General features: G+C 39.4%; 1 protein-coding gene and 1 long non-coding RNA gene across 3 annotated transcripts in view; one reads left to right on the top strand and one right to left on the bottom strand.

Moving 5' to 3' along the window:
* KCNN2 (potassium calcium-activated channel subfamily N member 2) overlaps nt 1-19,839 on the bottom strand; it is a 108,090-nt gene extending 88,251 nt beyond the window's left edge. The window contains exons 1-2 of one of the 2 annotated variants that reach the window (XM_073344727.1): nt 18,730-19,839; nt 17,875-17,970 (exon numbers count right to left, since the gene is read on the bottom strand). In XM_073344727.1, the coding sequence (XP_073200828.1) occupies nt 17,875-17,970; nt 18,730-19,839 (1,206 nt within the window). Of the gene's footprint in view, nt 1-15,800; nt 15,825-17,874; nt 17,971-18,729 lie in introns of those variants that run through there. The other variant, XM_073344728.1, reaches the window with a different exon arrangement.
* A 75-nt stretch (nt 19,840-19,914) lies between these two features.
* Nucleotides 19,915-27,839, top strand: part of LOC140911512 (uncharacterized) — a 101,724-nt gene continuing 93,799 nt past the window's right edge. The window contains exon 1 of the long non-coding RNA XR_012159003.1: nt 19,915-20,054. This is a non-coding gene — a long non-coding RNA (uncharacterized lncRNA). The remainder of the gene's footprint in view (nt 20,055-27,839) is intronic.

The following is a 27,839-nucleotide window of genomic DNA, read 5'->3' as shown; positions in this document are numbered from 1 at the left end:
CAGCCACCCAGGGCTGACAGCTAGAGCTCTTAAAAAAAAAAAACCCACCCCACACACCTCCCTTGATACATTTCCATGCCTCCCTTGAGAGGCCCACTCCATAGTTTGAGAACCACTGATCTATAGGTCACCCAGGGTCTGTTCTTCTCCCCCCTTAAGCCTGGAGAGATTGTCAAAATTACTGAGGGCTGCTGTACTCCAGCATGGTTGACAGGAACAAGTCTTGGATACAAATCTGCATGGCACAGAGTAAGGAATTTCTTATTATGTCTAATTTCGTATAAGGCCAATGTGAATCCAACACTTACTGCATGACAAAACAGAAAGAGGTGAATCAACATATAACCCAGCAGTGACACAGCACCTTAAAAATACTCTTGTAATATATTTTTGCTTATTTTGTAGCGTATGATAGATTGTTACCTACATACAGGGTAAAGGACAAACTTTTCACTGGGCCACTAAAAATGGGTCCACAAACTCTTGTTGGTATAACCACCTGTCTGCATGAAACACATCATTTGTTCAAATTGGGTAATTAGACAAGCAAATACATCATTTGCATGCATAAATGCCTAATTTGCTTGTAAAAATGTCAAAGTAAGGGGACAATTTGAAAATGTGTCCCTTAATGTCATCATGAAAACAATTTTCTGCATGTTACTGTTTATGTAAATTTGATGCTATTAGGCAAAATTATACAAAGTGAGTTTTCCATGAATGTTAACATCCTACCATGTGGTTCTCCTGTGAATACTATATAGGTCGGCAAATGCATAAGAAACCTCACTGTGAGGCAAGTAACAGTGCTGGTGATTCGGTAGGTGGCACACTTCCATCTGACACAGTAATAAGCCACTTCTCCTGGCACAGAATTAGAGAGGTGCTGTCATTTGGATGAGACATAAAATTGAGGTCTGACCACTTGTGGTCATTTTGGAAATCTGGTCCACACATGGAGTGCCAAGGTCTGCAAATAAAAATGCACCCAGAATTCTATGCTTAGTTATTATGTGTGCATACACATTGGCAAATGTGCATGCAAATAGCTAAACAGGTGTTTTAAGTAACATTTGTATAGTTGTCTGACTTGTGCATACATTTAAATACATGGTCCTGGACCATTTTGAAAATCTAGCCCAAATATTTCTTGGCACATTTTGCAAAAGAACAGATATTAATCAGGATGTTCTGATCACACTACAGTTAAGGTTTCATTCTGCCCACACACATTTCCCCTCTGTTTTCAATTGGATACTGACAGCATTCTTCTTCACTTCCTCTCCTGAGCTGTTGAACAACACTGTTTGGTACTGTTTACACTACAGATGTAAGTCAACCTAAGTTATGCTACTTCAGTTACATAAGTTATGTAACTGAAGTCAACGTATCTTAGGTCGACTTACAGCGGTGTCTACATTGTGCTGTGTCGACAGGAGATGCTCTCCTGTCAGTCTACTTTATGCTTCTCGGGGAGCTGGAGTACAGAAGTTGATGGGAGAGTTCTCTGCCATCGATGTAGTGGGTCTTCATCAGACCTGCTAAATCAACACTGCTGCTCAATCACAGCAGCACTGATCTAGGTGTAAGTATAGACATGGCCTATGGGCCGGAGTGTTAGCTCCATCCTTTGTCCACATGACTCCTAAGACGACAAAGGTGGCTTTAACTGCTCACTTTCCAGAGTCCCAAGGGGCCAATACTGCAGCCAGCAATCACTGGGACATAGGGAATCCCCGGTGATGCCACCTTTCCTCTCAAACATACCCACTGCAGGAATCAAGCAGAGTGTAGACTCTGCAACAGTGGCTCTATGCCACCCAAGAATTCCTCCAGGCTAGAGGAATTGTCAAGGTGCTCGATCCAAAGGCTTTGCAGTAAAAAACAGATGTCTTAGTGGTGCTGGGAAGATGAAAATTTTGCAAAGACTGCAATTCAGTAGTGAGTTAAGTGATTCCTGTAAGTCTATAAAAATATCAGGAGATCAAAGAAATTAGATGAGTTTATTATTAATAAAGAGGTGTTTTTTCAGCCAAAAGGAGAAAGATTTAGGACAACCCAAAAGTTACATTCTCCTGAATTAAAAAGGTATATCATGAGCTAATTTACTGAGTATAATTTCTTCTGGACTGTTTCTGGAATAATCATCAATCTTAAGCATCATCATATATGTAGTCAATAGGGAGCTATTTATCTAGATGTGTAAAGCTCATCTTTCAGCCAAATCACAGATCCAAATATAAAATCCTCCACTCACGAATACGATCTGGATTTGTGACACTCCTTGGACCCATAAGTAAGTGACTGAATTAAGATAACTCAATAAATGATACTATTAAATATTAAATGAAATTATTTGTATTAAAACTGCCACTGATGAAAGTATTTTTCATTTAACAGGTAATCTAAGTGTAATTTAACACAAATGCATGGCCTCTTTCTCCCTAATGTGAGAATAAACAGTGTAATAAAATATTTTTATTTTTGTGTTAAAAAGGGAAGGAGAAGGGAAAGGCATTTATCCCTTTATGCACTTATATATAAGTTACAAACCAAGACACTGGGCTTGATTTTAGCTGCACCAAGTTCATTCTCAGTGCAGCTGATGAGGGATGGGGAGAAGGGGAAGCATACATAGCTTTAAACCATGTTTCTGCCTCTCTTGATGTCAGGGGCTAGCATGGGTCAAAGCAGCCCACACCTCAAGTGGAGCAATCTAATAGCTGCTCCAGCTTCTGCCAGATTGTCATGGTTCCTCAGGGACTGACAAGGATAACACATTCTGACCCCAACTCCCACCTGGTCCCATCACACCCCATCCCCCAGTTCCACCTCTGGCCTGCTCTGAAACACACCTACTACCAAGAAGAGAGAAGGTTGCATAGAGCCACCTATGCCAGCTTTATAACACATGGCAGTGGAATCCCCAACTGCCCCTTTAAGGCAGCTCTAAGTTCCCTTTGCACATCTGGAGTGATACATAATACAGGGACATAATTACATTACACTGATGATTATACAAATAAAACCCCAGAAAGAAAGGCCAAATCTCTTAAAACAAACATCTGTCTTTCAGACAGTAGGATATCCCTCTCCAATTTTGTCAGTGCGCTAATCCAATCACCCCACTCAGTAATGTTATGGAAACACTAGTTGTGGTTCTGTAATTCATGGGAAATGGTGGCCTCAAAAATATAGGAGGCCACCACCTTCCCTGAAGGCAGCTTGGCTTCTCTCCCTTTGGGAACAATGGAATGGAGTCACCATTTTGAAAGTGAGCGTCCTTCCTAAGAAATCTAGAGGAGTGTGTGTAAGGGAATGTGAGGGACAGGGGTTAAGAGAAGACCGTCTGAATGTGGAGGTCAGAAGCTGGAGGATACTAGCCATTTCACTTTGGGTGCTTTGCACTTGTCCAGAGTGAGGTAAAGCAGCCAGAACATACTGGTGAACCTAGCCCTAAAAGTTAAAATAAAGGGAAAAAAGTAAGGTTGATACTAATATATTAAAACAATTAGAAATACACATAACATGCTCTTTGGGTTTCTTGTTTACTGTTTATATATGATTTGTTTTTTAAAAATCTAAGGAAATTCCCAAATAAAACTATGTTAATTGGAGTTAAAGTTGAGGATAAACCAGTAATTTAAGGGTAAAAACATTACAGGGATGTTGTAACTAATTTTAAAAACAAGCATTACAAATCCAAGAAATTCCAAAGATAACGTTAAACTTAAAAGATATCCAAAGATGCTACGGTACAGAAGCACAGAATTAACGCACCTTAACTCTGCCCTCTAGAAAAAGAAAAAAAATCTGATGCATCTTTAAAAATCAGTTTTTAATCTACTCTGGGACAACACACACTATTTTGCACTAAACACAGCTGTATGATTATTGTATTTGCAGATTACACCCAGATTATCCACCTTCATCTCCATCTCACTGGTTGGCATACTGGCACAAGGCTCCACTGACTCCCTACCCAGCTATCCAAGAAAAGCAGAAACACAGCAGCCCCTCTGTCCCTAGTATGCCCTGAGTGTAATCTGGGTAAAGCACACAGGGGAGCATACAGGGTCCTCATGCCCTCCTACTTCATTGTGCTGCTTCATACAGCAAGTTACAATTTTGCCATAAAGCAAGACTTTCAACAGCAGGGTCAGATAAATGAGGAAGTAGAGGACATGTGGTGCATTCCTTTACGTAGTAAAAATGGTTTTTACCCTGCACCATTAGTTGTGACTGAAGCTGCTGTATCAGCATAAAATGGCTTCATCCACCAACAAAATCCTTACAAACCCAAATCTATCAAGCATAAAAAAGGAAATCCCAGCCTATTCTATCAAACACTTTCTCAGCATCAAAGGTTACTGCCATTGCCTGGTTGCTGACATTTTTATTAGTGTTTAACACATCAACAAAAAGTCTAATGTTATTACTGGAATGCTTCACTTTTACCAATCCCATCTAGTTTATGTGAAGTATCCCAGGAAAAACAGGCTCTATCTATCCTCATAGCCAATAGTTTTGCAAGAATATTGCAATCTGTGTTTATAAATGAGACTGGACTGTAGTTAGAGCAACTAACCCCATCATTTTCCTCACTTTCAAGATAGAGAGATAACTGCATTTCTTAATGTTTCAGGAAGCTTCCTTTCCACAAACTGCATTCTGCACAGCAGCGCAGACTAGGAAAAAGCCCATTGTCTGGCAACCATGGAAAACCAAACAAAAACACCAGGTAGGGAGGTGAAATTTAAAATCACTTACTGCCTGCTATACAAAGTGTTTATCTGAGTTCAAACTCCTAGGTGCATTGACTAACACATCTGACCTGAGATTGAAAATAAAAATTGCTCAGGGTCTTCTGTTTCTTTCTACCAAACGGCAGTAGAAAACTGTGGTTTGCCAGCACTGTCCCTTCACTGCTAATTTTCTCTTTTGGCTCTACTCAGCCAGTGGTGTCCCATACTACCTTTGGGAAGCAGGTACATGTCCAAGTATATATGGCTACAAAATACCAACAGATAAATCACAATTTTTTCTTATCTGACAACCAAATGTGAAATGCAGGTTTTCATTGTACAGAAATCCTTCATTTGACTTTGCTGTCTCAAACCATCATTTGAGAGCTCACAACAGAATGGAAATTGTTCATACCAAACTGGATGCAAGACACAACTTAGTGCCATCCTGTGTTATTACAGACCAGCCCTGAACAGGAGGCAATACAATGCAGTACCCCAGTGGGTGGATCAGGAGAGTGACAAATTGATATAGTAGTGACCAAAGAGAAGCTGTTCTACCTTACTGCAGTTTGGATGACAGAGGCTCTCTTCTCCATCAGCCTATCCTTTGTGCACAACCCAGTTACTTCAGCTGCACTCTACAGTCAAGAATTTGAGTTAGATCAGCTCCTTGCACAGAAATACTGACTGCAATGAAAAAGAGCACTAAAAGAATCAGGCCCTTATTGTGTCATAATGCCTTTTGAAGAAGAAAATGCTAATGTCCCAAACTGATGACTTTGTAAGATAAAAGGGCAATATGATTCCCACCCGTTTATGCACTTTCATAAATGCAAACCTCACTCTGTGGTAATGTTTTGCCATGACACACCTCACGTTGGTGTGCAGCTGACAGCAACTCCCATATCTGGGATTAAACTAATATCGGTGATCTTCAAAAATAGCCCCTGAAGTGTTGCCAGTGAAAGCTGTTTGATGGCTAACTACAAAATTTGCAAGTGCAAATTGTTATTTCTATTTACTATTTATATTTCACTAGGTGACTCAACATGTTAGGAGCTGTCCAGACATATATGAACACATAGACTTTGTCCTGAACAATTTACAGTCTGAGATGTGGGTTCTGCACATGCAAAATCTGTGGGGACAATTTTAGAAATTGGGTCAAGGCCACTTTAAAAGATTGGTGCTACGGTGTTAAAACAAGGTGCCTCAACACCAGGCTGTAATCACACCATAGGCTCCTCGTCAACGGACTTACCTGATAGTATAATTGTCTTCCTATCAGCAACAGCATTCGTTATCTGAAGCACACTGAAGTGTTTCACGAGAAATTAAAGTTGAAGCACTGGCCCACAATTGTAGTCCAATATATCACATATATTGGTCAAGAGTGTGTAAAGAAAGACTGCCTAAGATAGTGTCCCGTGAAAGGCATCAAAATGCCAAGGAGGCTTGAACAGATGCTCATAACAGCAGTCTAGTGACTCATGGAGATTTTCAACATTATACTATTAGAATGCATCCTAACACTGACCAACATAGCCCAGTAATACAATATCACTGAATCTTTTGCATTGCAACATTAAGTTGTAGGGGATGTAGTGTGTACCATATGCCATATCAGTTACAGTGAGTTATGCTATAGACATGCTTCCTGACTATGGCACATTCATGAGAGTATTATTTTATTGTATGTCACAGTCTAAGTGTCATATTGCAGCCAAAGTCATATTTGTATGATATGCCTCTCATTTCAATGGCATGTATCTCACTGAGCACAGGACTGGCTGCCAGAAAATACTGAGTTCCAGTCGTAGCTCTCACAACAATTTCTTCTTTTGCCCTGGAAAAATCAAACTGCTTGCCTCAGTTTTCCCATCTATGAAATGGCAGATAACTATAATTATTTAATTCACAAAAGCATTGAGAGGCTTAACTGACGTTTGAAAAAAGAAAAGGAGTACTTGTGGCACCTTAGAGACTAACAAATTTATCTGAGCATAAGCTTTCGTGAGCTACAGCTCACTTCATCGGATGCATGCAGTGGAAAATACAGTGGGGAGATTTTATATACACAGAGAACATGAAACAATGGGTGTCACCATACACACCGTAACAAGAGTGATCAGGTAAGGTGAGTTATGACCATCAGGGGGTGGGGGCAGAAGATGTGTAGAACCCACATCTCACCTTATCTGATCACTCTTGTTACAGTGTGTATGGTAACACCCATTGTTTCATGTTCTCTGTGTATATAAAATCTCCCCACTGTATTTTCCACTGAATGCATCCGATGAAGTGAGCTGTAGCTCACGAACGCTTACGCTTAAATAAATTGATTAGTCTCTAAGGTGCCACAAGTACTCCTTTTCTTTTTGCGGATACAGACTAACACGGCTGCTACTCTGAAACCTGACTTTTTGAAGTCACTTTGACAGCGAAAAGCATATTATTTACAATGTACTCAGTTTTTTTTCATACTTTATACGCTCTCTCACACACACACACACACACACACACACACACCCTATACCAACCTGTGGAGGTAAGGTGGTTACATCTTTAACTGTTCATGGAAGACATGCAGCTACCATTTAAACAGTTCAAAGCAAAAATCTTTACCAAAATTCAATTTGACACGTGACAACTTATACATTTCATATCTCAGCAGATGAAATACTTATGACATACTGCAGATGAGAAAATTAGAACATAGTTTTACTCAAAAAAGTGACTCTGCAAAAATGTCATTGTGGGGTCATATACTTTTGTCTTCCAATTATTTCCATAACAAAAACATGCTCATTATACAAAATCGCTACCATCCTCCCCACTCCTGAAAACCTAGGCTCTGAGAGTCAAGCTGGGTTTCTTCCTTCTAAAGCATTATCACCAGTAATTAATGTTCTGCAAACCAAATTACAGCTTCAGTTACACCTGTGCAACACCTTTATTTTCTGGTTATGCCTCCAGTGACACCTGTGCTGTCTTATTGCCGTCAATGGGTTTGCTCAGGTGCAACTGATTGTAACATAGTAAACAATTCTGTTGATAATGCTCAAGGGATAAACTTCAGCTCACTATGTGGGCTCTGAGGTGTTCACACAAGTAGAAATTTCTGTTTTTCCACTTAAGTCATCAGATATGGCTCTGAACACATGAATGAAGCACATCTGTAGTATAAGAAGGTGCAATTTTAATAGAGTTATTTTTAAGAATATATCTACTTTTTAAGAGAGAAAGATACACAAAATATAAAGGACTCTTAATAAAAATATTTAAAATAAAGAAACCTAACGGCTTTTAAAATATAAACACATGTTGCTGTTTTAAACTAAAAAATCATGTAGGCCATAGCTCCTGGTCTTAATCAGTATGGAGCAAAGCCAGCTGTGCTGAAGGTTATTCATAAGAAGAATGGGCTACTCCTTCAATAAGAATTCAGTTCTGCAAGGTGCTGAGTGACCACAACTTCACCAAATGAATGGGAGCTGAGACAACTCTGCACATTGTAGGAGGCACTCAGCACTGTATGTCTCACAACACATTTCATTATCAGGCCTTGAATGAACTCCCAACTTGTTTTCTTTTCTTTAAAATGAAGTTTTTTAAAAAGGTAAATGTAAAACTTAGTTTTTTGAGGGTCTAGTTTGACACTGATCAATGAGGTCAATTTCAGGGATTGTTCTACTGAAGAGTAGAAGAGAAATGTATCATATACTCAACAGCAATATTTAAAAAGGGTATACACAGGGTGGATACATAAAACAAACTATTGGTATCTTCAGTTGCATAAGTCTAGCTTAAAACAAATTGATCCTAAGTGACAGCAAGTGCTTCATGTTTTACTATTCTCTAACACAAGAATACTTTCTAAACCAGAAAGATGTTCTATAAAAATGAAATGTGACCCAGTGGCAACTATGAAGTTTGTTTCAATAAATTTTCTAAAATTAAAGTAACATGACAAAGTTGACCTACCTAGTCACAGTGAAAATACATAAGCTACTAAAAGTAAAATGGTTAAATATTGCATAGACCAAATTTTCAGACTGGACTTTTCTCATCCACCTGTCAAATGTAATAGGTTTTGTAAAATTACAAAAAAATTAAATACTATTAAAACAAGGAGCAATATTTGATATTGAATACTGATTTTCTCTGTTCAGTCATGAGCTGTTTCTCTTCTTTTTTCAACAGACTAGCGTTCTACTTCACTTGGTTCAAACAAATCTGACTCTTGTTTTTGCTACCCCAAAACAGTATTAAAAACAGATGAAAAGGTAAATAAGGAAAGCATTGTTATTAGCCAATACATCCAGCTTATCCAAAACTAAACTACAAAATTAATTATAGCACATCCTCTCTAATGCCTCTTCTGTTAGAGGTAACTTAAATTTTATTTAAGACTAATTACACAAGTCCAAAATATTAAAATGGTTCATCCTTTAGAATGAGAATAAAAAAAGGGATTGCATTCATAGGTGCTGACTCCATGGTACTCCAGCCCTAGAGCACCCATGGAAAAAATGCTTAGCAACCACCAGCCACAGCTGTTTGGTGGCACCCCCAATCAGTTGATCAGGGCACCACCAAAAAACTGATTGGAGGCTAGGAGAGGGCAGAGAGTGGGCAGGGCCCTCAAGGAGGCGGCAGAGTGGGGGTGGGAAGAGGTAGAGCGAGGGCAGGGCCCTGGGGGACAGGGCAGAGCAAAGGTGGGGCCCTGGGGGAGGAGGTGGAGCCTTGGGAGAGAGCAGGGGTGGAGAACTCCCAGGGAAAAGAAAAACTCAGCTCCTATGATTGGATTATATTGGTAGTGAGGGTTAATTATACTGACTAAAGTTGGCCAGATGCTGTGGAAGCTCTGTCGAAGCTGCTATTCCTGTTCTGGCCCCCTCTCAAGTTAATTATACACATATACATCAAATCAAATTCAAAGGCCAGAACACCACAGTTAGTAGACCAGACATACATTTCATAAATCAAATCGCAGAAATGTATTCTACATTTGTTGGGCCTGACTCCACTTCACTGACTTCACTTAAATTGATGTAAAACAGAAAAAGCTGCACGGAAGTGAATGAGAGCAGACTCAGGCCTATTGTCTATACTTACCTTTAAATTTTTATGCTGTTCACCCTGTAGCTTATGGGTCACAGCGTCAGCTGGTGTAAATTGTCATAGCTCCATTGAGTGCAATTGAACAATTCATACAAGTTGAGGATCTGACCCTCAGTTTCCAAATTGTTTTGCTTCCAACTTGTGTAATAATTAATATTCTTGCCAGTTGTTCATGCTGTGGCAAATAGTAATTACACTAGCTCGGCCATCATTATGACAGCCACACATGAAAGAAGCTCAAATGGTGCACTTGGATGAACAAGGCTAGTTGTTTTTATAATCATTCAGTTCTTCAATGGTCCATTTATCTGATAAAAGAAATTATTGCAGATGAGCGTCCTTGAATATAAGCTTATTAGACCTCAGAACTCTCATTCAATTAACGTTAGTTGGAAGCCTAGACCAGGTTACATTGTTCTTTCCCATCACCTCAGTCCCTCTTTTTTATATATGGATTACAATGATCTGATATTCAGAGGTGTCGAGAACCTACAATTTCTATTAAAGTCAACAGGAGATATGGGTGCTTTATACCTTTGAAAAATCAGGCTATAGCTGGTCTCAGTTAGAAAGAGGAAGATGATCAGATTGGATGGAACACTTAAAATACATACAGATCAGGCTTTAAATAATTACTCAATAGTGTTGATTTGACAAACGAAGGGAAATAATCTATTCAGCCTACACAGAGGTTCTCAAACTTCATTGCACCATGACCCCGTCTAACAATAAAAATTTGCTTTGTGGTGAGTTTTGTGAGAATAAGGTCTGAGCTGCATCTAGCTCTGAGAAAAAAAGGCAATGCCACCTCCAGTAATATCAGAGTAACATGTCTAATTTCTCATGCATTGCTATGAAAATTTTCCCTGTACAAATTATGAATTTCAACATCATTACGGTCAACATAATTCAACATTATGTTCTCTATCTTGGAAGAACAAGTTTTAATCATGTTATACATTGCTGTTCAAATTACGTAAATAGTATTTGGCAACATACTGTGTATACATAGAATGAGTGCCTTACACATTGTATATCAGATGCCTTATCCATTTTTGCAATAAATAATTAATTCCAAAAATAGAATCAGCAAAAACTACCAATAATTCCTTTTTAATGTATCCTATTCATTTGTGTATTTTAGGATCACAAAGCAGCAGAAGGAAACCAACCCAAAATTTTCATGTTAGCCTTTTCCTTACTTTATCAGATTTAGGGTTGTCAAATGATAAAAAAAATCACAATTAATCACAAGATTAAAAAAAAATCATGATTAATCACAGTTTTAATCACATTGTTAGACAATAATCGAATACCAATTTTAATTCAACATGGAAGTATGTCTTCTGGAATGGTGGTAGAAGCATGAAGAGGCATACGAACGTTCAGTATATCTGGCATGTAACTACCTTGCAACGCTGGCTACAACAGTGCCATGTGAATGCATGTTCCCACTTCAGGTGACACTGTAAATAAGAAGTGGGCAGCAGTATCTCCCGTAAATGTAAACAAACTTGTTTGTCTTAGCGATTGGCTGAACAAGAAGTAGGACTGAGTGGACTTGTAAGCTCTAAAATTGTACATTGTTTTGGTTTTGAGTGCAGTTTTGTAAAAAAAAATTCTACATTTGTAAGTTGCACATTCATTCATTACAGTAGCTGTATGAAATGAACAGAAAGATACTATTTCTTTTGTTAATCCTTTTTACAGTGTAAATATTTGTAAACAAAAATAATAATATAAAGTGAGCAATGTACACTGTATTCTGTGATGTAATTGAAATCAATAACATTGAAAATGTAGAAAAACATCTAAAATATGTAAAATAAATTTAAATTGGTATTCCCTTATTGTTTAACAGTGTGATTAAGACTGCAATTAATTGTGATTATTTTCTATCTCACGATTAATTGTGATTTTTTAAAATCTAGTTAATTTGTTTAATTGCTTGAGTTAACTGTGATTAATTGACAGCCCTAATCAAATTCTATTTCAGACACACTGAACTATCTAACTGCTCAGTAATGGAAAAAAAACCACAGTGATTCAATGCCCAATTACATTTCCACATTCTTGACATGGTTGACACTGTACTAACTGCAATTGACAGGGCAACTTTTGCCATTCTAGTATTCTTTATTTTTAGCTGTCTCATTCATCAAATGAGACAGTAACGATGAAATTCATCTGAGCTATTTCCTTTTCCTCAAAACTTTCAACCAAATGCTCAAAAAGAAAAAACATTTAATACTGTCACTAAAGACTTATAAAGGTCAGCTCTGGAATCAGAAGCTGCTAGTCCTAAAAATGAAGTATTGCAGACAATTTAGCCAATGTGCTTTTTATTTACCTTATGCTGAATCAATGTTGAATAAAAATTCCTGTCTCCCTCCACCCATAGCTTTCCCAATTTCTTGTTGGTGGCTTCTGCCCATATTGGCCTTCCTGCCACACACACTTATGCTGTGCATGCATGACAGGTCAAGAAATGCCAACAATCCCATTTTGTGGTAAACCAACAGCAACACACATAATTAATTTGTGGTGCAGCTCTGTCCACCCAGCAAGCAATGATATATTACCATTCCATTATATCAATAATGTAAGAACCTCTGTGTGTGCAGACCCTTTATAAGTAAAGCACTGCTAAATGATATGTGGTATGTAGTGCATACCAGAAATCATAGAGATTATGTCTCATTTCATTCAATATGTACAAAGGTGGCAAAATTTAGAACCCTATAGTTAAACTTATTACAGCTTTATTTAAAATAAAAAGAAAGGAGAAATCAAAATTGCCTCAATCATCATAATTTAATGTGTACAGCATCTCTCAAGGTTCATTATTTTCATTCATTCATTCTCCCACAGTTTTCTTGGGTTTATAACTTTAAAGTAAACATTCTATTTAAACTAAAAGTCCATATAGAAAAGATTATCCCATAAATTATGATGTATAATTGTAAAAGTAAACCACTAGCCCTGGAGAGTTTCTGTCTCCATTATACAGGTTCCCAGTTCCTCAGTGGGATATTAGATAAGCCTTAGAATGATGGGCCACTAGTTTGTCTCTGGCCAATAAAAATAAAGTTTATTATTCTCACCCTACCGATCTCAAAAACTTCCATAGCAGACTTTTGCAGCCAGGGAAGCAGCTATCCTGTGTCAGGACTCTAGTGACAACATTGAGTATGCTTTCCCCATGGAGACATACTTTCTCCTCCAAACAGAGAACAGTTTCTTTGAAGAAACTAGAAGGTTTATGGATCTTTCATGGGCCAAAAGTCACTGAGCCTTCTTTAGCCTGGATAGGGATGCTAATGCATATTTCATAATCTCCCAACTAAAATGTTTTCATAGCATTATGGATATGAGACAAATGAAAAAAACTCAGTGTTAAGGCTGTCTATATCTTTGACTCCTGATGTTCTTGCCTTGTTCACAAAGACATAAGCTAAGAATAAAGTATGATCCTCACCTTTAAAATGTCCTGGATCCAGCTAATTTGTGCTAGCTTTAACATAACAGTTAGAAATTTAATAAATTATTGTAATAGATCCCCCTTTACCCATTGAGAGTTTAAAAATAAACATTTTTATAATACACTAACTCAATCACTGAAAGTCTATTTCAAAAACGTATTTGTTTAAAAAACACTTTAAAAAGGCTGCAAAACATGCAAACATCATCCTTTTCCTAATACTCTAGAAATGTAGTATTCAGGAAGCCTTGATATATGTACATTTATTGGAGCATAAAAATGAATTTGTTTTGCTAATGGGTTTAGAATGCAAGACTTAATGTGCATTCAAAAAGCATGAATTTCTATTCAGTTAATATCAAAAGCCAATAAAAATGTATTTAAACCTTGCATTTCCAGGAGCATTTTTAAATGGAAACTGAAAATTCTTTATAAATGATGTTTACATATAGCTTCTGTTTAGAACACCAGGACGTAAAGCATCACAGCCAAGCACTGCCAAGAGAATTTCCAATATATGGTGCTGTCTGCGGTGCTGAAGGAGAATAAACCAAGCTATGGCACAAGGAACTGCTGCCCTTCTGCATTCTCACTATTGAATACATGGTCTAACAAAATAATACTCTAACATGTATCAGCTCAACCAAGGCTGTAATATAAAATTTCCTCCATAAAATAACTTTGTGAAGGAACCTCATAATTCTATTAAAACCCGCTTACCAAACATCCTTAAGATAGAATCCTTGTGAGGTCTGGACAGGCAAGCTGCAAAGTTTAGCTTTATTGCCAGTTTGACTGTTTTACTATCAGAATACATCAGAACAGACATTTAAATTGGTAGCACACATTCACCTCCAATACAGTGAAGGACTGAACCACACATTGTTCAGACTTCCCATTAGCAGTAGCTCAAGGGAATATGTCATTGAAAATGAAGAAGAAATTTTGATTCCAGCTAGTAGGCATTTTAGGCCATCAGGTGCCGTCAAGAGAACTTCTGAGAGCAGAAACAATCTGTAAACTTTCATCATTTGTCACAAAATACTCTGCATCATGTTTTGTCGAACAAATACCTCTTATTTCCAAGTAGCGTTGCTTCCCTCCAATTGTAAAACGTATCACACTACAAACAGAGAATATGGATATTCTTCCAATCCCCAGAATATTGTTTGCTAACTCAACGAGTTCCTGTTAATTTGCACTGTACTGACTAGCACAGTCTCAACACTTCTGTGTTTGGGCATTGATTCCATTCTAATCCTCATCTGAGATTAGGTTTACACAAATAGTGACAGGTTTCAGAGTAGCAGCTGTGATAGTCTGTAACCGCAAAAAGAAAAGGAGTACTTGTGGCACCTTAGAGACTAACAAATTTATTTGCGCATAAGCTTTCGTGAGCTACAGCTCACTTCATCGGATGCATCTGATGAAGTAAGCTGAAGCTCACGAAAGCTTATGCTCAAATAAATTTGTTAGTCTCTAAGGTGCCACAAGTACTCCTTTTCTTTTAACAAATAGTTAATTGAAACAAGCCTCCAGAAAAAAAACAACCAAAACAATAAAACCTTCATTGTCAAGTATGCACAGCTCTATAAATATAATCCTATAGTCCTCACTCAAGATAAACTCTCATTGAAGTTAACAGAAGTTAAAAATTTGACACTATAGATGTCCCTTCAGAAAACAGATGGATAAAAATTTGATCTTCTTTAAATCTACTGTTAGTAGGATTATGCAATATTTTTCATGGAACAATAATTGAAGAATAGATTTCACCATTTCTGTTACAAGCCAAAATATTTAAATTGTGTCCACTGTATTCAGACATGAAGTGTAACATTCACTTATACATCCAGTTATTATTTGCTACTTATATGGCTATTTATGTTGCTTTTGTTTGTTTTTTACGGAAAGGTGAATAAAAAGTTTTAAGTAGGTTGTCTCTAAATAAGGAGGATATTTAATGTTGTCAGCTTAAAAGTGGTATAGTGCCCTTTCCCATGTTGATCTCCTTCTTCGTTATCCAGGTAAATAAACTGAGCCCTGAAGATCTGCAGTTTATCCAGAACCCTACAATGTCTATTGGCAGCCTATAGTACCTTCCTGATGAAAAGAAACTGTATCACTATTTTGCAACTAAGTATGTTTTTAGTTTTAATGCTGTCAGGCAGTGTTAAACTATATTAACTTTGATTAAGCTAGTAGATGGTGTTACTCATTCTATATCATGTCATTTACTGGGAAGCTTTCTAAGAGGGTCACTAAATCCAGAAGAACTCACAGAAATGCAACCAAAGTTGCATTTTTGTTTATTACCAACCAGAAAAACAAATGAGGCACTGTAAGGTAGGGTTGCCAACATTGTATTTCAAAAATAAGGGACTGTTTTCTTAGCCCCTTCCCCGCCCCGACATTATTTATTAATAATAATAAGCAGCAGTACTCACCTACATTCACCAGGGGTATTTCTTGCTGTACAGAGATAAAAAAAAAATAAGGGACATCCCTTGTAATAAGGGGCTGTTGGCAACCTTACTGTAAGGTCTTTGATTTCATATATATAAGCCGAAGAACAGAAGTCCTGGATTATTTTATATTTTGTTAACAACTGGAGAAGACACATACAGAAAGACGCACAAGCTCCAGCTTTATTACCAGCTGTAGCAATTATTATTTGCAAAAATTTAGCGGACAAATGTAAATCTACAGTCTTTCTAAACAATCAGTACTAATCAAAATCCTAGGACAAAATCAGTGGTATATTTTTTAGATTTGTTGTAGATTAGAGTTCCCTTATCAATTCAATTGTAGGCACATTTCTCTACAAAACATTGACTTCTCCAAACTTCAGAAATGTTAGGGCTTTTTTATTATTATTATTTATTTTGGTTAGGGTTGTGAGTTGTTTTTTTGGGGGAGGGCAATAATCTAAATCTAAATCATCTAGTCATGGCGATTATTTAATGAACAAATGTTTGAGTACTTTTAAAATTTTTATTTTACTGTAGTTTGGAAAATTAACTCAAATTTTTTCAAACTGATTTTATCTTAAAATTTCTTTATATTTTCTATTTAAAGTTTCTTAACAGAATTGCATACAGAAACTGAAATATCTAGGAAGGTCGTTTTTAAGTACATTTTTACATAACATACTTCTACAGTTTTCATTATGAGAAACACTGGGGTGGAGGGGAAAGAACTCTGCATTACAGAAATATCAACTTATTTTTTTCTATTTTTCTTAAGTCCTCCAATAGTTTATATTAACACTTCCACAGCAACTACTCAAGAAGAATTAAATTAACAGGCTTCCCAGCTCTATGATCTTAGTGCAAAGAAACTAGAGCCCGATTCAGAAATGGGAGTTTTGCATGTATAAGGACTGCAGGATCAGGGTCCTATTTTGCAAATGGTCTCAGATAAAACAGTATTCTTTTACTCTAACATTAGCAGGTAGAAGCCTGTACTTACGCTTATATAACAACTATATTCTAGATCGACACAGTGGATGAGGTAATATCGTTTATTGGACCAACTTTGTTGTAGCTCAAAAGCTTTTCTTGCAGCAACAGAAGTTGATCCATTGACCTTGTCTCTCTAATATCTGGGACCAACAAGCTGCAACCACAATTATATTATAGTTCCTTTATAAGTGTTCCATTTTTCTTTCTGTTAATTGATACAACACAAACAAGTTTCTTTGTCCTTGAAAATATTCGCTGCTGCCTTAAGCCACAAGTTCTCTATAGTCAGAAATAACAATAGGATTATATACATCTAGGAATAAAACACCAAAGAAAAATTAATGTGGAGATTATCCTTATTTGATTATAAATACAATACTTCACTCCTTAGCTGAGCAAAATCCCATTTGAAAATTTGGTTTATTTATGGAAGGAAGTCTACAAGTCCTGAAAAGATACATTTTAAAATACTAATGAAGACAACACTTAGTTGACCATTACACTTTTTTTCTCACATTTCTTTACTAACTGCCTGTAATTTCTGTGGCATTAAAAAAATCTGTTCACAGTTTAAACATTCTATGGCTTGTTTTATTTATCTTTTTTCTTCCCAACTATTGTCTTATCTTCAGTGTTTAGGGCAGTATGGTGAAGACTTCATATCTAGAGGTGACTGAAGTCTCTCTACAATTAATCATGTGATCTAATGAGGATGTATGGATCAGCATAATATAGCTCTAAATTCTGGGCTAAAAAGTTCCCCTTATAGCATAAAACAACAAGTGTGCACAGAATACTCTATGCAGTCATTCAGAATAAATGATTATGCAGCATATTACAGACATTTTTATAACTTCTAATAAGAATATCAATGTATTATATTTAATCTCTTTAAGATCCCTTTGAAATAGATTCAGTAAACTTCAGTAGAAACAAAGTGAACTTTTTCTGACATACTGGAAAAAAGTAATTACTCACCGAAGAATGCCTTTTGAAAACTGAGTCTTTTCATTACCGACAGTTTCAATGTTTGGTAGTTTATAAAGTGAAACATTACCTGAATTTCCCTTGCGTGGTATACAATAATAAGACCAAGCAGAATAATCGTGGAGAGGGTAATAAGGCATTTTAGAGCTAATGAATACAGCGACTCCTGCAACAGAAAAACATTTGAGTGTCCATGAAAAGACATACACCTTTATAAAAAGACTTTTTGTCCTTCATCCTTCTGAACTGTGATGGGGGAAAATCTATCTTGCATAACAGAGACCAGGATTACTGACTTGATTTCTCTCTTTTAAGGATGAAGAATAGCTGCCCTAAATCAAAAGGGCTACTTGTCATTGCTTCAGCAGCAGGTCCAGTACAGGTGGGACAGCCAACACCACTGGGAAACCAATTTACTCTAGGGACTGCCAATGGGATGGAGCGCTCTAGCCCGAGAGGAAAAAAAAGTTTCTCTCAAGTCTACAGCATTATGCAAATCCAAAGAAATTGACCCTGGCTGGCAGAATGAAAAATTGAGCGTGGTGATTTAAACGGCTGATTTAGAAAATACACTTTTCTTTTCAAATTGTTCTTAAATCCCTGCTCTCCCTCCTCCGCTGTCCTTCTCATCCTTCCCCTCCCAGGTTTGTAGGGCATGTGGCAAAGGAGCAGCGCCTGACGGACACTGGTGACACTGGCAGGCGTGTCTGCCCGCCTAGTGGAAGTGAATGCGGAGCGTGTCTGCAGGGCATGCACTGGGTGGGAGTCGCTCCCCGCAGGGGACAGATCAAACTGCGGCTGGGACCTTGGAGAGAGGGTAGGAGGCTGGGGCCCGGGAGAGAGCAAGCCCAGCAGCAGGAGGAGTGAGAGAGTGGCCGGCAGCTATAGCGCGCTGGAAGGGAGGCGAGCGGGGAGGGGCAGGTACCTTGGTGTAGGCGCCCCAGGACAGCTCGGTCTCGATGACCATCACCACGATGCCGAACATGCCGAAGATGAGCGCGTAGTCGCTGAGCCGCTTGCGCTTCTCGAAGAGCGCTCGGCGGTGCCCCAGCTTGTAGCCGATGTTCTGGTTCTTCTTCTTGCTGGACTTGCTGCCGCTGTTGTTCTGGCTGCCGCCCCCCACGCTGCCCCCGGGGCCGGGGCCGGGGCCGGGGCCGTGCAGCGCCAGGTTGTTGGAGTTGTTGTGCTCCGGCTTGGACACCACGATCTCCGGGGCTGAGGCGGCGGCGGCGGGGCTGGAGAGCGGCGGCTGCAGCGGCTGGGACTCGGAGTCCAGCTCCTGCAGGTTCCTGCGGGACGAGCTCAGGTGGCTGAGCGGCCGCATGACGCCGCCGTTGTACCTGCAGCTGCTCATGGCTATTTCGGTGAAGGGGTTGCTCTCCCGGCGCTGGTGGGGCGGCGGCGGCTGGTGGGGGTGGTGGGGGTGGGTGCTGCCGCTGCTGACGCTGCTGCTGGGGCTGGCTGCCTGCTGCTGCCGGCTCTGGCACTGGTGGTACTGGGGCTGGGGGGGGTGGCACTGGTGGTACTGGTGGGGGTGGGGCTGCCTGGACGAACCGGCATGGCTGGAGGGGGTGAGCTCGCTCACGTTCAGCTGGCTGCCCTGCCTGGAGGAGGCGGCGGAGGAGGAGAGCGGCGAGGAGTGGGTCCTGAAAGCGCCCGACAGGGGCGAGGAAGTGCGGAGCAGCAGCGGCAGGCTGTCCCCCGCCGCAGCCCCGGAGTAGGTGCAGTTGTTGCACTGGCGGCAGGGGCTGTGCTGCTGGAGCAGGCTCTGCTTGCCCTGGCCCGGCGGCGGCGGCTGGCAATGCGGGCGCGGGCGCTGCTGCTCCTGCTCTGAGCAGAAGCCCGGCTGGAACTGCAGCGACGTTTCCATGTCAGAGCTGTTAAAGCTGCAGGAGGACCAGGCGGTGGTGCACCCTGCGCAATGCGTTACGGTCGGCAGTGGCGAGTCCTGCCGCCGCCACGAAGGGCCCATCCCGGCGCCCGTAGAATCCAGCCGGCGAGTCCGATTGGTCGGGCGAACCAAAACAATGGGCATGACGTCACCTGGAGGACGGGAAAGCTGCGGCGTGAGGCGAGGAGCGAGGGACGGGAGGGGGCGCGGGGAGAATCCCGGGAGCAGCTGTCGCTGCCAGCCAGCGCGAGCGCTGCTCCGCCCCTGCGCGGGGAATTCCACCTTCCCTGCAGTGCAACGCAGCCCGGGCGGGGCGGGGCGCGGCGCGGCGAGCCGTGCTGCAAGAGCTGCTCGGGCAGGTAAGGGTCCCTCCGTCTTCTCCCTCGGGGCACTTACACCAGGGATCGTCCCGCCGGAGCAACAACAAGGCACAATTAATAACCACAATCACCATTCGTAGCAATATTCCACCCTCCTAGACCCTGCCCCGGTGGGTGCTTCAAACCCTTTGCAAGTACTGACCACCTGCTGTCAACGCGCAGCGCAGCCAGCAACCCTGACGAGCACAGCACTCAGAAATCTCTGCAGTTAAGATTTGCTGGTGCCTGTTTACATTAATCTGCAAATTATTTCTCATTCCACCCAATTTGTATCCAAAACTGGGGGAAATGTGGCCTCTAATTACTTGTTAGCAAAAGGTGCAGCTATGATACTAAAAGTTTGACAGGTAACAGTATCGGTTTCAATAGGATACGAATGCGGTACCGGCTGTATTTCATTTAACCTCATGGGGAAAGGGCTGCATGCAGGAATTTTCCCCTGCCCGGGTTATTATTTTGGGAATAGCTTGAAACAGATTGCTCGATTTGATTCAGAATAACAGGAAATCCCAGAATTACAGTGACAGAGGCAGCGATCATGCCCCTGCCTGTGTATGGTGGTTCTGATCTGGCCGCAGCCATAAAAACCTTTGCACTGAAGTGCTGGAGGAGTGAATTGTTGAGCCAGGACGTGTGGCTGTTTCTAACGGGGAACTAGGACTGCACCTGTTCACAAACAGTTAGTTATAGGGAGAGAAATAACCCCCCAACTCCAGACCCTTCTTCCTGAGATGCTTAAATGATTTGTTTCAGAGTCGCAGCCCTGTTAGTCTGTATCCGCAAACAGAAAAGGAGGACTTGTGGCACCTTAGAGACTAACATGCGTCCGATGAAGGGAGCTGTAGCTCACGAAAGCTTATGCTCAAATAAATTTGTTAGTCTCTAAGGTGCCACAAGTACTCCTTTTCTTTTTAAATGATTTGCAGTCCCGATGTGGACTGGAAGCATTGGCATGCACGTCCCAAAGCTCTGAACTAGGGAGAAATGGGGAAGCCTGACTGGAGGCGGGGATTTCCCCGGACCTAGCAATGCCCGCCTCAGCGTAGACCGTTGGATTCGCTCACATTTACGCTTTTTCCGAAACATCGGGCTTTGCGCCCCGCTTCTTCCTGTCCCCGTCTTCGGCTGCACGGGAAAGGTGGCAGTAGGTGGGGCCTGGCCCCGGGGCGGTAAGAGCACAAAGGAGGCCCTGCCAGTGGCCAGTGGGGAGCTGTCCAGCGATCCCCAGCAGCATAGCCTGGAGGGAAGGCGCGGCGGAGTCCTTCTGCCCCTCTTCCTCTTTCTTCCTGCTGGCCACCTGCAGCAGGTTCCCTGGAGACCTGAAAGACAGACATGTAGCATGACTTCATGCCTCCAGGCATCCTCTCTCTCTGTCTGCCTACCTATGAACTGAGAGCAAGCATAAATATGAGAGAATAGAGAGAAGACCCAAGCTATTTCAAGAAAGATGATGTCATATGTATGTGTGTGTTAATGTACATGCAGAGACACTAAACTCTAAGGGTGAAATCTAGACCCCATTGAAATCCATGGAAAAATTCCCTCTGATTTCCATGGGACCAGGATTTTGCCCTATTGTTCAGGCAACTAAATGCATGAGCAGTCCCATGTGCATGCATAAGTATTTGCGGGCTTGGGACCTAAAACTGCACTCATTGAATAAGTTTCTCTTATCCATGTGAAGTCAATGGACTATTAACAAAAAGATTACTTCTGAGTACAGGTTTGAATGATTGGGTCCAGAGGCTTAGATATAATCCTTTCAAAGTGAAGGGGTAGGGGGAAAGGGAGAGAAAAGACACAGCAATTGGCAAATCTGTAACTGGATTTTCCCACTAAAATAAAGGAATACTCAAAAATAAATAGTAAACAAAATTCCAAACATTTTTCAAATCCTACAATTAAAAAATTTGAGGGATTTTGCAATATGATTTTTTTTAAAAAAAATGTTCATTGGAAACTTGAGAGAAGTCAGGCAGTAGTAGAAGATTCACGGTGTTTTAAAAAAATCTGCCAACAGTAGTCCACAAAAAGATTTACATGATAGAGACCTGTTCTAATAGGTCTAAGACTTACTGTGAAACAGGATCACTTTCATTAAGTAATTGAATTTCTGACTTGCATCCAATTTCCTGAAATTCTATTCTGCAACAACTCTAATGTTGGCCATCCACTACCATTTTGCCTTCTTTTCCCCAGTGACTTCAAGTGAATAATTCATTTTAGCAGTTCCCTTCTTAGACAGTTTAATGCCTGAGCCAGATAAAGTCTCTATTTTGCATTTACTTAGAGAGAGGAAAGAATCATGAAAATGGTAAGTGATTCATTTATTATAGCCATGCTGCTCCCACTGCTAGAGTTAAGGCTGTGTCAGTATTTCCATTACGCAGCTGGCTTCCAAGAATCAGAAATTCAACTGTTAAATTTCATTTGAATGGCCTGACTTTAAGGGGTCAAAGTCTCTAGAAATCTTTATTTTTCCTCTAATAGTTAGGGGAAATGTTTGTTCAAGCATTTGTAAATTATAGAAATGCAGAAAAAATAATTGTTGATAATGATAGGTGTGTTTGTTTGTGTTTTTCAGTAGGTGTTTCCATCTCACAAAATAATTAGATTCCCAATGACATTTTGTATGCTTTAATCAGTTCTGTCTTGGGTAATTTTATTGGGGGTGAGTTTGGCAGGGAGGAGTGAGTGAAGTGTTTGAACAACTAAGCTATTTAATTTAGGAAAGGTAAATTTACAGCAGATGAATAACTTTGTTCTCAGCCAGAATGTGGTATATTGCTTTTAGGACACAGATCTTGCAAATTCATAGCAGTTTCACTGAGGTAATAAAACATTATGGTTCTAAAAACCAGTCACAGGATTATTGCAGTGACACACAAATTGGGGTGTTTAAGTATGCTTAGACATGATTATAAAATAAGTGCCTGTAAATATGGATTTGTATGATATACAGTATCATAGTCGCTCATAAAATATGTCAATCTGTTGGGTTAATAATCGGGATTTGAAGTCCCTTAATACATATTTGTATGACAGATTAAGTTATAATATTCTGTTAAATCAATCTGCACCTTCAAACTATATTAATGTGTACCTGAACTGTATAAATCCATTGGGTCACTTCTCATATATTTGAGTAAAAAGGAAATTGTTTTACTCTTAAGAAGAAAAAATATTGTAAGTAAATTTAACAGTATTATAAACAGACAAAACAAAATCCAGAGTTATGCCATGCATTCTACCTCAAGTCATTCTGTTTTGTCTAAACCTTGAAGGGGCTCCTATGGTAATATTTGGGTCTCAGATTAGTACACAGTGGCACATCTCAGGGACTATATTTGTAAATCTATCTACGCATGGAAATTCTATATAAAATTGGGTACCAAGAGATTTGATTCATGATAGACTGAATTAAAGAATGCAGACAGTTTTAACTTCCAACTTCCTTACTTTTGTCTGTTCATTTCATGATCTTAATGTTAGTTTAATATACTTTCTTTCCCCTTTAACCTTCCTGGCCACATTTGTTCTTTATCCTGAAGATTTCATATCGTGTCAGTTTATCTTCACATTTTCTGTGTTTTCATCTAATCTGATAATTTAGTTTTAATTAATTGTGAATAAAGTTATAAAATCAGAAAAAATAAGATGAATTTTTAATAGTAGAACACGTATATGTAAAAGCTTGCTGTGTTCTGTAAGGGAAAATTTATTTTTATTCTATTTTTTAATATATGAACAGCTGCAAATCCCATTTTTAGTGTATTTATCATTGACAGATTGTGTCTGTCCTTAAAATTAGGTCAAGCACTAGGCTGCTACTAGCTTTTGGAATATTTTATGTGCTTGCTTGATCTTTCTTTAAGACAATAAACAACTGAATATTCCCTTGTTTAACACAAGAGGGCATACTAATACACTCAACATATTATAAAACTAATCAACTGCAAGTTTTCATTTGTTTCAATTATATAGGCATTATTTTTACTACCCAAATTTTAAAGGTCTAAAATAAAAAATTAGTGAGAGCTTACTTTTTTAAACACTAGAAGAATAGACCCTCCCCCTCTCAATTTGTCAAAGATGCAAAAGAGCAGGAATAGAAAGGCACACTATTTAAATCAATCCTGCTTCTTATAATAAGCATTTTTGAAACTTTATGTAAGAATGGGTGAGTGTAATAGCATTTTAATAGTACAGACAAAATATGCTAATTGAATTGCCTTTGTATGAAAGGGACACTAGTATGACATAATGCAAAACTGATAAAATGGTATGGTAAGGCATGTGCCAAGGTATAATGACAGACCTCCTACGGAACAATGATTAGAGATTTTCTTTGTTTCATCAAAACATTTTTTACTTCCCTATTAATCCTGCTCTTCAAACTGTTTTAGGTCACTATGCTGCTGTGCCAAAGATGCCATGTTATGGGGAGAGATTTATTTTAGATCTAGTTTGATAGTATGTTTAGAAAAAAGTCCTGTTTTCCAGCTGGCTACACTAACAGCCATTAATTGCTAGGACAAGATAGATACTGTAGAGCAAAGCTGTACCATTGATAATATGTGGAGCACAACAGATACAGAAAAAAATTATTACTAGGTTTCTTAGATCAGGAAAATGCCTGACCTGACAGCTAATGCCTAGCTAGCTTAAGTGGCTTAAATAAAAGCCCTCTACATTGTCATTATTGTTTTAGCCCATAAGTGTTTTAGGAGGCAAATAATGGCAGCTGCTGTATTAGAGCACATTAACTGAAGTTATAGATAGCTATTTTGGCCAAACTCCTGCAGTCCTTACTAAATCAAAACTCCTATTCAAGTCAATAAGAATTTTGCTTTTCTAAAGTTAAGGGTCCAAAGCTACCACATGATGCATGCTTCTGTTAGTTGGGGCAGGAAACAAAATAAGTTGAAAAGGCTAAGAAGTTGCACAGAGGCTGAAGATGGTAACATGCAGCAATACTTTTGGCCTCAAAAGCATATCTCCCCAGACCATGAGTTTCTAAAAATCGCTGAAGGAAAGAGTGTTTGCTATTAAAGTGGGCATAGATGGGGGTATGTACAAAGAATTATACTGTTTGCAGAAAACTAGAACTCAACACTAACATCCTAAGCAATAGCTTACCACAAATGCATTCCATGGGCTCAATCAACTGAAATATCTTGGGAATTTATTTAAAGATGTGACTAAGATTATTTAACATGTTGATTGTCACCGAGATCCTCTACACCAAGGCCTTGTTTATGATACTCCAAATTAAGAAAGTGTTATTTTTCCAGGTTTGATGTCATGTGTCACTGAAAAAAAGAGTATTTTCAATTTCTGTGCAATGTTCAAAGCACATATATCATAATTATATTTTGTTTTACCTCTCTTGAAAAATGGTGGCTATAGTACATTATAGCTATAGTATAATGGGGCCTCGATATTTCAGACCTCAGATGTAGTCTTTTAGTTAGGTCGTGTGACTCTTATGTTGGTGAGCACTTTTAACTTCATTGGGTTTCTTTGTATGAGTAAATGCTTACCTTTACATGAGTAAAGGTTCCACAGTGGGGCCTTTAAATAGGATACACCTGATGTTTTAAAAGTGTAGAAAACTGGCTTTTTAAGCCCTGTAGTTATGAGAAGGATCAAGAGTCATTATTAGTTGTAATGGGAAGAAACAAGTAACGTAACCCCTGAAGAAGAAGAAGACAAGCACAGGGAGAGAGGAAATAAGATGCCTAGGCAAGGGATAAAATGTGTTTAACTGAGACTTGAAATGGGATACAGAGACAGTGAGACAGAGATAATTATTAAGATGACAGGAACTGCAGAGGAACAGGCTCTCTCAAACAATAGTGAGACTGTAAGAAAAGACAGCTATAGCTAGACCGAAAAGAGAAGTAAAGGAAGACTATCCATACAGTAGTGTAGGATGGAGAGTCTTAAAACCAAAGCGATCAGTTTTCAACTGGATTCTGAAATGTGTAGGACGCCAGTGGAGGTTTAATATGTGAGTCATTGTCATGCAGCTTCATACAAGTGAGTGGGAAAGAACATTCTGCATATGCTGGAATCTGCAAAGCTGGGACTTAAGGTCACAGTGACCAAGGTGCAGTAGTCCAGGAGAGAGGAGATAAAGGCATGGATGAGGATTTCAGTAGAGGTGTAGCTGAGGCAGTGACAGTCACAAGCAATGTTGTAGAGATGGTTATGAGTATATTTACAGACCCAGGAGATCTGGGAGAATGAGTTCAGGATAAGGGATAACCCGGAGGTTGCAGAGATATGTGGTGTCTAAGTCACAATATAAAAAGGTTTTTGGGGGCTGATCCTCTTGTCCATAAGAAACACTTCTGTCTTTTGAGGCTTTTAGCTGAAGGAAGTTGAGAAGAAGCCACAAATTTACGTGGTCAAGGCTCTGCAATGTTTCCCACATTAGCCATTAAAGCAGAGGTGGTGGTCAGGGAATGGCTTATGTTTTTAAGGTATTGTAGTGAATGCTCCACACTTAAGTTCCACAGTAAAAATACCTTATTCCCATTTTTGCCCCATTCATTCTCCAACTACTAAATTTCCTTTCACACAAATGTTTGTTTTTCACTTGATGAATTAAACAATTGACCATAGAAGAGCATTTTAATCTTAGTTCCAGTAGGCAGATGGGGTGTCATGTCCCATTCAGCTTTCAGCTTCGTTTCTGGACAGCTGTGTTTTGTGAACATCCTCTGTCATCAGTGCCTGACATGTGAGCAAAACCCAGGGTGAGCTTCTTTTTTGGCCACACAAGGCCCAATAAGAGAATCAGAAAGAGCAGTTTTAGCCAGTGGAGATCTAGGTTAGAAAACAGGTTTTCTCATGCCTACATATGTGCTTTCTTTTTTTCCCTTTTTGATTTGTTAAACTTAAGGGGCATAAACTTTGTCCATGCACTCTGTCCTGAGTGGCAACATCCCTGCTATTCCAGAGTCAGACCTCTACAGTTGTTGATAGCTACAAGTTGTTAAATCGTATGGCACATCTACTGATGTGGACAACTGCCCATTAGGACCTAGAATCCCAGCACAGCACTAGCATCCTAGTCCTGGTCTTTCAAAGTGACTAGTGAAGTAATTAAGCACTCAATCCTGCAGCAAGGTCAGCATGGGCAAGGATACCCACATGGAGCCCCATCGATTTCAGTGAGGCTCCTTGTAAGGATAGGGGGCCCATTCTCACACAACTCTTTGCAAGAGCTGAGCCCAAATATCCAACTTACACAGTGAAACCTCTAAGTTCTCATTGCTAGGCAGCTGTGGGAAACTGGCTGAATCCTTTAATTATTTCCAGACTTTCTTGTGTTTGGGTTTTTTAATATTACTTTTTTTCTAGCAAAGGTAATACTATTTTTGAGTGATAACTGGACTTTGAAATATGCTCTCACCATTACACTCCCAAAACAAAGTTTTAGTTTGAGAATTCCGGTTGTCTGGTGTTTTGAGGCACCAATATTATGGCTAAAGAAATAACTAGCAAATAGTTACTATCTGCTTTCCCATAATTCCTTACTAAGCAAAAACAAAACAAGGCTTATCCTTCTATGCAAGAATCCTCAAATCCCTAAATGATGACAAAGATTTGATTGAGTAATCTTGTATATGGAATGTTAACATTTTCCACCTATTATGTTTAGTGTCTAGGAAAAGGAAATGCTAATGCTACTAATAAATAGAGAAAGGATGTATTAATTCCTATATTGTCAGCTGCTTAACAGTTCCACATAAG

Source organism: Lepidochelys kempii, chromosome 5, assembly GCF_965140265.1.
Source record: "Lepidochelys kempii isolate rLepKem1 chromosome 5, rLepKem1.hap2, whole genome shotgun sequence".
In the NCBI taxonomy this organism is placed as follows: domain Eukaryota; kingdom Metazoa; phylum Chordata; order Testudines; family Cheloniidae; genus Lepidochelys; species Lepidochelys kempii.
Note: the sequence above shows the minus strand (reverse complement) of the source record. Positions and strands in the feature narration are given on the sequence as shown.